This window comes from Alosa alosa, chromosome 8 (genome assembly GCF_017589495.1).
Source record: "Alosa alosa isolate M-15738 ecotype Scorff River chromosome 8, AALO_Geno_1.1, whole genome shotgun sequence".
In the NCBI taxonomy this organism is placed as follows: domain Eukaryota; kingdom Metazoa; phylum Chordata; class Actinopteri; order Clupeiformes; family Clupeidae; genus Alosa; species Alosa alosa.
This window is the reverse complement of record NC_063196.1, coordinates 1,771,378-1,784,971: the sequence shown is the minus strand read 5'-3', so window position 1 is coordinate 1,784,971 and position 13,594 is coordinate 1,771,378. Positions and strand designations below refer to the sequence as shown.

Below are 13,594 nucleotides of genomic sequence, written 5' to 3'. Positions count from 1 at the left end.
GACAATTCGGCGCAAAATAAACCTAGGGGTTAATGACGCATGTGTACCGAATTCAACCGCTCACTTGGATTTGTTTTCATGCTAATTGATTGTGACCAGTTTTATCGCAACCCGCCAATTACAGTAGCTTATAACGTCGGGGCATGGGTGAAGTAAAAAGAAACTGGTCACATTTGATTAGCATGAAAACAAACCCCAAACGGTCGAACTCGGTACACGTGTGTTATTAACCCCTAGGTTCATTTTGCGCCAGAATTGTCCTTTAAGTTAAGTTATACTTTATTGTCTAGTATGAAATTCATTTAGGAAATTTGTCCTCTGCATTTTACCCATCCGGGGGTAATTTACACACGGAGCATGAACTCACTAGGAGCACACATACACTAGAAGCACACCCGGAGCAGTGGGCAGCCAGGAGAGCAGTTAGGAGGTGCCTTGCTTAAGGGCATCTCATCCGTGGATGTGGGAAAGTGCTGTTCTATCACTCCCCCCACCCACATTTTTTTTACCAGTCAGGGATCGAACTGGCCACCATTCAGTCCCAAGTCTGAATCCCTAACCCGTAGGCCTTTCATAAATAATGTAGGATTTTTTTTTAAAGAAACACAACACAGCTAAGGTATTGCCATATCAAATCTGACAAACAAAAGGTAGCAGAGCTGAAAACTGAGGGAAATATTAGCTTATTACACAATGTGTTCATTACACATATATATGTATGAGATTGTTAACTGTGTGAGAGTGACACTTGAATTCAGATGGAATGACCAATAGACAACAAAATTGGCATGATTACATGTTGTCTTGAAATGTCTTTTATTTTTAACATTTGTAAAGATTAAAACTTCACTTCACTTGTTCACATCACACACACTTTTCATTATTTACCAAAAAAAAAATCTAACCAAGTGTTATTAATCTTATATTAAGATCAAACATTTTATTTGGGATTGTTTTTAGTATAAAGAGACTTACCTACATGTAGCACTCTCTCGATCATTTTGACCTAATTTAGGAAGATTTTGACTTATTTGAAGGAGTTTTATCAAGACAAATTTACATAACGCACTGGCGTTATGTAAATTTTGCTAAACACACTGGCAGACAAATTTGCTTGTTTTCAGGATGAGACATCTTAAAAGGAGTCAAACACTTCTTAAAATAAGTCAAATGATTTTACAAGAAAGAGCTAGGTAAGTCTCTTTATACTGAAAACAATATTAACTAGATTTTTTTATTTGATTTTTTTGGAGATAATTTTTGTTGCAGTACAGGAGTGTATAGTTGCAGTATTGAAACACAAACAATTACACTAGTATTCAGGCAGAAAGTTGCTGTGTTTCTACATAGTTTCATTGAGTAGCTAAAGTTTGTCAGCCTCTCCATGTCTCCACAACAGTGTTGTAATTTTTGCAGTGTAGCTCTTGTGTGGCTAATTAGCTAACATTTCTGTCTTGACTTTTTGACATTTTAAAGAGGAAGATCACTCAGGTGCTCAACAATGCATAGGACCATAAAGCTTTGCAACATCCAAACACAACAATCAGTTATATTGACTGTTTTTATTGTTGTAACCCTCACTAATTCTAATCTTCTCTTTACAGTCTGTTTCCCTCATTGTGTGCATTTAACAACCCCCTCATCTAGTGGTGAGTTTGCCGCTAACATACTAATGAAGTTGCTTGCTCATTTATGACAGTGTATGCTTTGGCAACAGAAGATAACATCCATTGAAATATTAGTATGCTGGTAAATTATACATATTGACATCTTCTGCATTTTCACAGCTTAAAATTCATTGGGCTATTACTTGTACAGAGTATGTAAATGCATACAAATATGTTCAATGGTTATAGCCATTGTTATGATAATATCACAATCCTGATGACCTGAATGATGTATAGTCATCAAATCATATTATGATTGTGCAAATGTACTACTTGCACAGCTCCTCCAGCCTGATCAGAACAGATTAACCTGTAATGTAAGGTGTTTAAAGGATCAGAGATACCACTAACTATATCTAATAAACCACCACAAATGCATAGTTTTGCCCTGTTGCAGGAACCAGAATCCTGTTTCAGCTGTGGCCTACTAGTTAGGGCTTCGGCTTGGAAGCAAAGGGTTGTCGGTTTGATCCCCGACCAGTAGGAAAAATGTGGGCGGGAGAAGTGGTTGAGCAATGCTCTCCCATGCTCTCCCCACATCCACGGCTGAAGTGCCCTTGAGCAAGGCACCTAACCCACTCACTGCTCCCTGAGTGCCACTGTTGCAAGGCAGCTCACTGCTCCGGGTTAGTGTGTGCTTCACCTCACTGTGTGCTCATTGTGTGCTTCACCTCACTGTGTGTTCACTGTGTGCTCTGTGTGTCTCACTAATTCACGGATGGGATAAATGCAGAGACCAAATTCCTTGTATATGCAAGTATACTTGGCCTATAAACCTGGTTTACTGATTTTACTGATTTACTTTCTAATAGGCCTACCCCTCTTTTTCCAAATCAAGACTTCAAAGTGTTTTTTTAGCTAGTTCGAGATAAGGGAACCAACTGGGCGAAATAAAGGAGAAGTAATGTGAATCTTGATGTCTTCCCTCACAGACTCACACTGCTTGTCCCTGCTAACTTTGTGAGGGCTTAGGGCTGTCCCACTGTGAAATTATGAAGTGCATGATGTGCCCTTGTGGTGAGAATTAAAAATGACGTGGAAGCAAAACCGAACTGAGATGTGTTAAGAAAGGGAAACGCTCCCAGGTTTATTACAAGCCGGCCCGGAGGAGAACGTGAAACAAGTTGCCTCAAGTCACCTCTCGATTGTCGTAAGGCACTACCTTTTATTCTGTTAGCAGGTTCTTTGTCTGCTCCAGTGGAAAAGTTCAGACACGCCCCCGGACATGCGTGCTTAATTGGCGCCGACCACCTATGGTGAAGTCTGGCATAAGACAAAAGCTGGGTCGTCGTACATGACAAAAGACTTAATTGGCAAATGGTCAAGGTGTGTCTTCATCAGGCACAATCATCAGTTAATGCAAATATGAGGCAGACAGACTGATGACGTTAAATCACATTTGTTTACAGTATGTACTTAAAATAATTTTTACTACACCCTTTCCGTAAGTCAGCATCTATGCAGACTTTACTCAAGGGAATTACCAACAATGTTTTACACATGCTTACCAATTACCAATGTTTTTTTTTGTACTTGAAACTTTAGTTTTTATCTTTTTATCTTTTATCTTATACCAGGGATGTCAAAGTCAAATACATTAGAGGGCCAAAAAACCAAATTTGCTACAAGCCGAGGGCCGGACTGGTTCAATGTTTATTAAAACATCTTAAAATGACTGCACGTAACCTATTGAACCAAGACGTGTACTGTATTTTATTTAATGATTAAATGAATAATGACTGTGACTGAAGTGCACAGAAGTTTGCACAGAAATGTATGATTTTTCCCATCCTCACCGACCTTGTCATAAAACTTGTTTAAATGATCGTACGATGCCTCCTTGCTGCTTTGTCATCTACATCAGCCTTTCTTAAACTTCTTTGGCCTGAGGCCCAGTCAAGGCATACTTTGGGGTCATAGGGCCTACCTACATGAACCCACCCCCTCCTCTCATCCCCCATCAAATTATCATAATGATATCACAATTATTATTATTTTTATACTATATTGCTATACATGCACTTCAAAACAGTCAGTGTTTAAAGTGCTAAGATTGTTCACAAAAGTTTGTGAAAACATGCACATCAGAGTACTGCTTTACTAATGTAAAATATAATTAGGCCTACAATAGTTTCATTGTTTTTGCATTGTTGCATGATGCTTGCATGAGAAATACTCCAAAACAACAGCAGTTATATGGGCGCCGTTGTTTTGGGATGTTTCTCTCATGCAAGCATCATACACTGATAGAATATTTATATGCTAATTACATTTCATTTGAATGCCTGAATGTAAGGATTCAGGAAACACAATACCAGCTTTTGTAAATGGTAAATGGCGGATCAGATCATGCGTAAATCACTGATCTGGAGATGGATAACTAAGACTGATTAATAGCTTTTGGCTGACTTTAATACTTGCCAAACAGGCAATGCCAAACAGTGTTTTATATAGTCTGTGCTCTGTTTTTTATGGAAGTTGCATAAATCAACGTCGTTCTATTAAATGTCGTTTCATAATTAAATAGCCTTTCAATAAGTTGAAGCTTAGCTTTGCTACCAACGTGCACACGCATGCATTGAATAAACGCCCATACCACAACTTAATTCTATGCCTCTATGTTTGATGACACCAAACAAGTATTTCCTACTAATTGCAGAAATGTTTGTTTTCTTTTTCTGTCCATGCTCCTTGATCAATTGCGCAGCAAATTATCAGACGATGGCCCGGGAATAATTTCACTCTGCAGACCATTGTCCACATTGCGGACCGCGGCCCATAGTTTGACAAATGGTGACCTGCATGCTGCCATATTAAGGCCCTTTTATGGTGTGTTTTAGCCGGGTTTTCGCGTGGAAGGCTCTGTAGAAATCTGACACCCTATTCAACGAAGTTAAACTGAAAGAGCGTGCCGTTCACAGACACCAGAATAAACGAGTTCACAGTAACGTTCATCAGTCAGTAGTAGGCTAATACAGTAAGTTCAGTTCACGTTCGCTCAAAAATCAACGAGTTCATGAACTTTCGTTCAATGAACGTGTTCAGGCACAACACTGGGGAGGGGGGTAGCTGAAAGTTGACATCTGCCCTGACTGAATACTGATGAACAATGAAGCCGAGGCCCACTTGCGGCGCCGCAGTGAGTTCGTGGGCTACCGTTGCATGGTGGGAAATGGAGTATTGGTGCGTGCAAAACAGCAGCCGGCGGCTGTGGCCTGCGGGCTGGTTCTAATACTAATCAAATATCATCCCAGGGGCCGTAGATAATTCATAATGTGGGCCTTGACTTTGACATGTCTGTCTTATACCCCCTTAATACTCACACTTTAGTCTTGTTTAATTAGCAATCAATATACCATTTTTTAATAACTATTATGTAATTTATTCTTTAAAGTAGAGCTGCCACTTGATCATAAGACATTTAATTTCTCATTAATCCTGACACATGACCATAAACTTGAACAATTCATAGCGCTGCAACGTGAAATGCAGGGTTACTGGAAGGGAGGGGAGGCTGGACACTTGAAAAAAAAAAAAAAACAGTAAACAACTGCCATAACATGTTTTTGGTGTTGTTGTCAATTTAACAAAAGGTCACAGGTGCTGTCCCATTCCTGTTATTAGCATTTTGAACCCTTACAGTCTCTTAAACTCAATCACTTATCAATGGATGTCAGTTAAGTCTTTGAGGGTTCAGGGCTGAGACCTTGGGGGGACATTGAGATTTAGCTACTGTGTGGGAGAGTCTACACACCGCAAAAACTGCTTATTTAATCAAATCTAACCAAGTCTTTTTAATCTTATATCAAGATAAAAAAATCTGAGGGAACACGGCAACTTTCTGCCTGAAAACTAGTGTAATTGTTTCTGTTTCAATACTGCAACTATACAGTCCTGCACTGCAAAAACTGCTTATCTAATCAAATCTATCCAAGTGCTATTAATTAATTAATTACTTATATTAAGATAAAAAAAAATCTAGTTAATATTGTTTTCAGTATAAAGAGACTCACCTAAAAAGTGTGTTACATTAGTCTAATCGACTAGATATAAAAGAATGAACCAGCTTTTCAGAGTCTGCTTGAGTTAAAGAGCATCAAATCTTATCTAAGATGATAAAACACAGTTTTGGAAATATTAGATATGTGCTTCTGAAAGTTAAGTTCAGCATCTAAGATCACGCCTAAATGTCTGACATTCTTACACGGTTTTATAGACAGGGGAGTTAGCAATGAATGAAACTGATGTCTCAAGACCTTAGGACCTACTAAAAGAATCTCTGTCTTATTATCATTAAGTTATGGGCCATCCAAGTTTTAATATCATAAATGCATTGGATGAAGTCATTCACTAGAATAGAATTATTGAAAGAAACAGATATATATATATAGTCAGCGGCATATGAATGATAAGATATATTGTACTGCTGAATGATAGGCCCAAGTGGGAGCATGTACACTGCAAAAACTGCTTATCTAACAAAATCTAACCAAGTGTTATTAATCTTATATAAAGATTAAAAAAAATAGTTGGTATTGTTTTCAGTATAAAGAGACTTACCTAGTGCTTTCTTGTGAAATCATTTGACTTAATTTAAAAAAAAAGTTTGACTTATTTTAAGACATCTCATCTTGAAAACAAGCAAATTTGTCTGCCAGTGCGTTAAGCAAATTTGTCCTAAAAACATGCGCGGATCTACGGGGTGGCAAAGGGTGGCAACTGCCACCCCTGGGACACAGTCTTGCCACCCCTGTTGCCACCCCATTTATAAATCAGATAATATTTTTTATTATATTTAGTATATTTTATGTTCATACATGTTGGACTGTGAGAAGGTGTGAAACCCGCACCAAACTCCTCTCAAACAGAAATCGCCGATTGAGAATCCCCCGCCCCCTCACAATGGTTTCACCCATCACCATCAGCGCAGTGACCCCCGCGAAATTTCACCATTGGCAGCAGATTGCACAGTGCATGCAACTATGTGTCAACTGTCTGTAGGCCTACAACCATGGGCGGATTATGAACTTTCGGGCCCCTGGGCCCAGATGTATTAAGGCCCCCCCACTCATTGTCGTATATGTGGGAGGGGGGGTTTAGGGGTCCTCCCCCAGAACATTTTTAATTTGTTTGATGTGATTTCCTGTATTCTGGTGCATTTTGGAGATGGCCAATACTAAATTCAATCAGATTCATAGCCTACATATTTGTTGATATTGAGGCAATGATTCCATACAAAGGCTTGGGCTTCAGGGCCCCTTGGGCCCCTGGGCCTGGGCCCAGTAGGCCCGTTCAGTAATCCATCCCTGCCTACAACGAAGTGGTAAGTTTGACCACCAAGTCGAAAAAGTCCATAATCAGACACATAGTCAGTCAATAAATCAGTTAACCCGGCAACAACCTCACTGTTAGTCTACGTCATTTACATCCGCAAGACTTTGTCTCATCAAATTTTTCGATGATGGTCAGGTCAGATAATAAGGGCATGCTCATGCGTAGCTTAACGTTTAAAGTCTATTTGTGTGTGTCGCTAGTTTATAACCTTTGATTGTAAATACTGCTGTCAAAGTCAACCCATTAATACACGTGATAATTCAACACGGGTTCTCAAAAAATTGTCATGCATCCACTTTCCCAGCATCTATGACTATCCAAATTTGGTCGACATGTCAAATCAAACTAGAATATCTAATCGGCGTCAAGCTGGTGGCGGTTGCGTTTTTCTTTTTCCTTTCTTTTCATATACAGTATGGTGTAAATCAATCTACACAAGTAAAGGAGGCCTACAGTTACATGACTGAAATTCTACTCAATCACAATAAGTAAAAGTAGCCTACTATTTTCAAACAAACCCTACTCAGAGTAGGCTATAGACTAGACGTTTGATGATGTCAAAGCACATCACATACAGCTTTGTGCATGAGATGTAATTGCTTAGATTCCAGTTAAATCTTCCAGTTTCATTGGGTGATAGATTTCAATCATTTGCTGGTAGATGAACCAACAAGCTGAGGCCAGCACAGGAGTTTGTGTCCTCAAGAAATTAACATGTTGCTTGTTCACTCGTGTTTGAGGTTGTTTCTTAATAGGATATTTATAAAGGTACTTTAATACAGTATACATGTACTTCATTATTCACCACTTTGTGAGTGAGTGAGTAGCCTAAATTGTGAATGGCAAAACATAACATTTGGCACTAAAGATCAGGGACTGAGGGGGACTGATTTCCATTTAGGTTCGTTCTGAGCAAAAACATTATTTGATATCATAATATTATAATACCTATATAATATTAGGTCTTAAAAATAATAGCCTAACTTAAAGGCACAGAAAATGTCCTTGCTTTAAGCCTTGCAATAGCCTAACCTATGTATGGTGCTACCAACTGCATGACAGGCCTACTGTATAAATATTTGCCTAGTGTCTCTGGTATCTTATTTCACAAATTGTTTCAGTAATTTAGACTATACTTGGAAAAGGCAGTTAGATAGTGTTGGATATTAATATTCTTTTTTTATCAACTAGTAGTTCTAGCCAATTATGCAGGGGTTATACCGATTCATAACATCTGACTAAATTCATCTTATAAGGGGTCTGGGGAACACTGTGTGGGCAGGTGACTTTCCAAGCCTATGGAGTTTTGAATAATATTCAAACAAAGGTTAATCGGAATGATAAATACCGTTATTAACCGGTTATCTAAAATTGAAAATGACGTTTTCACTCCGGAACAATTGGTTTTGCTCCTGTTTTCAGTTACGTCCTTCCAAAAACTGTGTTTGTTTCCGGTTTTCATTTTCATTCTTTGAACCATTTCTAATCCCTGCTAAAGATATTTGGCCTTTAATTGTAGTGGGGGTTGAAGTAAAAACCTTCCAAAGAATTAAATAATTTAATTAGATACCCATACCCAGTACTTAGATAAGACTCGAATATTTGAGAGGGCGCTAGATAAGTCTTTTCATACTAAAAACAATACCAAATAGATTTTTTAATCTTAATATAAGATTAATAACACTTGGTTAGAATTCATTTTTTGCAGTGTACAGATTGAAAAGCAGAGGACCAATAATTGACCCCTGAGATACCCCATATAAAATGTCAACTACATCAGATGTAAAATTGCCAATAGAGACAGAAAGTAATCTTCCAGTAAGATAGGAGGAAAGCCAATTGAAACTGTGCCTCTAAGTCCTACCAAGTGTTCTAGGTAATGAAAAAAAATTGAATGGTTGGTGGTGTCAAAGGCTGCACTGAGATTGAGAAGTACCACGATGGACACTTTGTGGTTGTCTGTGGCAATTTTAAGATTATTCATAACTCTGACCAGAGCTGTTTCAGTGCTGTGGTTCATTCTAAAACCAGACTGATAAACATCACAGTGTCATTTGGACAGTAGGCTACCTAAAACATCTGAACTAGATTTTCTGCAACAATGGTTCCTTTGGTTGCGGTCATATATTGCTGACAAAAAGTCAAGTTCCAACTGCGCATCATACGACAGCCTAGGCTACTCCTCTCTTGAGTTGGTGAACATCTCAAAATCTACACTACACTCAGAGCATCCACGTCCTGCACCGATGTCTGTGAGGCGCTGTGATGAATGTCTGTGTGCATCGCATGCTTTGGCAACAGGTCACAGATTATGTCTGTAGGTTATAGCGTTTATGCCTCAAGAGATGCCATATCATTCAGATAGCCACAATATGCCCCCCATGAAAGAATTAGCGAAAACCGGCCTCATTTCCAGGTCTATCTAGTTCAGACCTAGCCTAGCCTACTGTCCAAATAACGCTGTTAGAATGACATTTATTTTTCTTTTTTGCATTTCACATTATCCATTCATTAAGTCAACATTATCTTTGTAATCCCTGGAATATGTCAAAATACTACATCATTTTTTTTTAGCAAGTGACTATAGAACTTCAAAAAGTCACATACCACTAGTTTTTCATTTTCCATTTCACTTCCAAAATAGAATAATGAATGAATGCAAAAGTACACTGACCACAAAATGGTCAATTTTGCCGATTAGGCTATTTCTTTCTCTGAGGATTTTCTAATGGCTACTGTGTGTTGTTTTGCTTTGATAGTCTCACCATGGCTGTGTTTTAGCGATTTAAAAAAAAGCAAAACTGCCTCTGCATCTGTGGAAACGTAGTTTAAAATGTAGCCTTGTTGCTGTAACCTACAGCTATCAGTATATCTATCAGTATCTATCTTTTTTAAATGAGCAGGTAAATCTTTTGAAATTGAAGGAATTAGATGATGGCAATTAAATGGACTTCAGTGTATGGCAGTCTGCTAAAGTATGATTTTTAATGATAACTTTCTATTTATTAGGCTATGTCTTTATTTGACTGACACTTTTATCCAGACAAATTTACATGACCCATTTGCAGGGACAATTCCCGGGGAGCAAATTAAGTGGCTTGCTCAGGGGACACCTATGATATTAGTGCACCCAACCCCAAATTGTTGAATATTGGACCTAAAATTTGTCTTATATGCCTCTTATACATTAACAATTCATGGTCACTTAATTTATCTATGTTCTAATCTGTGTAAAGGTACATCCATACCCACCTTGCCTTCACAAACCACCAGTTGCTCCTCTCCGGGTTTGGGCTGCCCAGGTAGGAAACATCTTCAATAATCCTGTGAACTTTGCATTATGAAGTTGTTACTTCTAGCTTCTAGCTGGGATGTTATTGTTGACAAAAATATTGTGAAATTACCTCAGCATAATTACATTTGTGGTGGTGGTGTAGTGTTCATAATGGGGGTAGATGGTAGCTGGGTTCCAATGATACCTTGGGCTGTTAATAACCCTCTGCAGGGCTTTCTGCTCCTTCCTTATATACTGATGCAGTATATAAGAACGCTTTCCACTGTGCATCGGTAAAAGTTCACAAGGGTACTATGGCAGTTTGGCTTGTCTCAGTTTCCTCAGGACGTAGATGCCTTGTTGTGCTTTGCTGATGAAGGTGGAGGTGTGTATGGCTGAGGATAAGTAATTTGTGGGGCAGCCGTGGCCCACTGGTTAGCACTCTGGACTTGTAACCGGAGGGTTTTTGTCAAAAAAGTATATATACTATACTTAGTCCTCTGAGTTGTGTGTCCCAACTAATTTGAGACTGGAGACACTCACCACGGGATCCCCGTTATTGCAAACCTGGTCTAAAGTGAAAGGCGCATTCAATGCAGGCACTCCTGCAGGTGTACGTGCGTACGCACTGTGCGTACCATCAGGCTACTCAACAACGAGAGAAAAATTCCCTTGTGTGTGTGTGTATTCACACCAAATTAGCCCACCATACCTTCCCAACTATGCACAATATACCATTATTTTCAGGCTATGTTTTTGATTGTAACCCCCTGTCAGTCAATAGTAAAAAAAAATAGCTAATTGACTTTGTTTTGTCATTGCCTAGTTCAAATTCTAGGTGAGTGCAGATGCATGTACTGTAGGCTACACTTTGCTTGTCACACGCATGTTTTATTGAAGCAAGCTTTATTTGAATCATTGAATTGCATATACACAGTCTTGTGTGCCAGCAGATTCCATCTGCAGAGATGCGCTCACTCTTCGTCAAAATACCAACATACAGTTTGATTTTCTGCTCATTGCTCTTAAAGATTAGTTTCCTAGTTTAAGTTTAGTTTACCTTTATTGTCATTGTACCCATGATACAATAACATTTGAAGAGCTTTCCCTTAAAGTGCACCATGTTCAATGACGTTCATTTCAATTAAATAAAAGATGCTCTCAAGATACACTCATGACATATATACTGTATATACCCTCTATACACATACTAAAAAAGTTGCTATTCTGTTGGGATTAAAATATTGCAAATTGCTCTTATAATAAATAAGTGTCCATATTATATAAAATTACATTAATACACAGGATTAGATGTTAAAATCCCTTGTGCCAAAAATCATGTCATTCGGATGTGTTTTGAGAAAGACACAGACTTTCCCCTAAAGATGCTAGCTGCAGCAGCAACATTTCCGGAAAGGTACTGGCTTGATGAAATTCATTCTGGACTCTCTATCCAACCACATAAAGACCTCGGGATACTTCGGTTTGGCTTTAGGGACCCTCTACTCACTACCACGTAAGTGTAATGTTGTTTAGAACTGTAGAAGAGGTATAAAAATAGCGTTTTGTTGCGGCGAAATGACATGCCCTGGTCACTAACAGGCTAACGAGTTTTGACTAAAAACGGTAAAATCGAACTTTCTCAAAACACATCCGAATGACATGATTTTGATGTCAACTCAACGTATGTACTCCCAATCATCCGTAAATTGATCTAAAGTGCATTTTACTCCGGATAATTCCTTTAACAGTGAAACCAGCGTCCTGGAGATACTCCCCTCCATGCTGCCACCATATTACCACATTGAAATATCCAATACCCAAAATACTCTTAACCAGCCCAGGCATGGTCAAGGTTGGCTAGGTTGGTCCGTATCGTTGATGTGGACTGAACAATAGCCATAAAAACCCTGGCCAACCAACCATCAACCTGTGTTTGTGCACAGCCCATCACAAACACAAAACAAATTAGCCAGTTAGCTTAGCCAGTTAGCTTAGGCCCCATCACAAACACAAAACAAATCAGCCAGTTAGCTTACGCCCCATGCTGCCACCATATTACCACAACAAACATCCAAATACCCTTAACCAACCTATACATGGTCTAAGTTGGCTTGGTTGGTCCGTCCCGTTGATGCGGACTGAACCATAAACCATAAAAAACCTTAGCCAAGTACCATCAACCTAGGCACAGTCCATCACAAACACAAAACAAATGAGCCAGTTAGCTTACCTTAGCTTGCGCCCCAGGAAGGGTAACTTCTCCTTAACCACAACCATTCGATTGCCCGTTCTGCTGCTAAAGACATGTTACTAACCACCTGCCTTAGACTTCGACCACAAATGCCCAATTCAGACAGCAAGCCAATAGCAGATCTGGCCACAAACCCCGTGCACCCGATTTCAATAGGCCTTAATCGTGCACTCCAACCTCGCTTAGCTGCCTCTGCTATTTCAGTGTATTTAGCTCTCTTCAGCTCATTGGCCACTTCCACTCTGTCTTCCCAAGGAACAGTGAGTTCAATGAAGTAAACTATCTTCTCTGAATCCGACCATAGAATTACGTCGGGTCGTAGCTTAGTACTCACTATATGTGGAGGTACCGCCATCTGCTGGCCAAAATCAACCTTCATTTCTCAGCCCGCCCCATTTTTTTCAACTGGCGGTTTTACACCTGGCCTTCAAGGAACAAGGTTTATCCCCTGACATTACAAAGTTAATTTGCCTTACCCCTTTACTAGCTGCTAATGAATTGACTTCTCTCCTTTTATCCTCTATTGCCGCTGCCACACATTTCAATACCTGGTTATGACGCCACGTATACCGCCCCTGGGTGAGACTTACCTTGCACCCTGATAGGATCTGGTGGAGACTGCCCACACACGAGCAAAGTATGCATTTATCATCCTCACCAAACCATTGACTTAAATTCTTGGGAGATGGGAGCACATCATATGTAGCACCTAACATAAATCTGATCTTACCAGCTTCCATGCCCCATAGATCTTTCCATTTAATCAGTCTTTTTTCCACCCCTTCCCAGTTCACCCACTGCCCTTGTTTTGCCTGCGACACTGCCTTAGTACATTTTACAGCCTCCTCCTGTCTATGCATTTCCTCCACTACCATTTTCCTCTTTTCTCCTGCAGAAGCCTTACTCCACAAGGGTTTACTTACCCCCGCCCGTGCTGCACATGGCCTATTATATCCCTATGCTTCAATGCTGATTGAGCTTGCTTAACTGCCTGCTCTGGGTTCCACTTCCTCCCTGCATTAACTGTGGGTGCAACTTTCCTCACCACTGGGTCCTTGGACTGAG

General features: G+C 39.5%; 1 protein-coding gene across 6 annotated transcripts in view; it reads left to right on the top strand.

The window, feature by feature from the left end:
• The window catches only part of adgrg6 (adhesion G protein-coupled receptor G6), a 93,690-nt gene that overhangs the window by 36,019 nt on the left and 44,077 nt on the right, over positions 1-13,594 (top strand). For 5 of the 6 annotated variants that reach the window (XM_048250984.1, XM_048250983.1, XM_048250982.1 and 2 more), the window contains exons 5-6: positions 1,605-1,649; positions 10,238-10,303. In XM_048250984.1, the coding sequence (XP_048106941.1) occupies positions 1,605-1,649; positions 10,238-10,303 (111 nt within the window). The remainder of the gene's footprint in view (positions 1-1,604; positions 1,650-10,237; positions 10,304-13,594) is intronic. The other variant, XM_048250980.1, reaches the window with a different exon arrangement.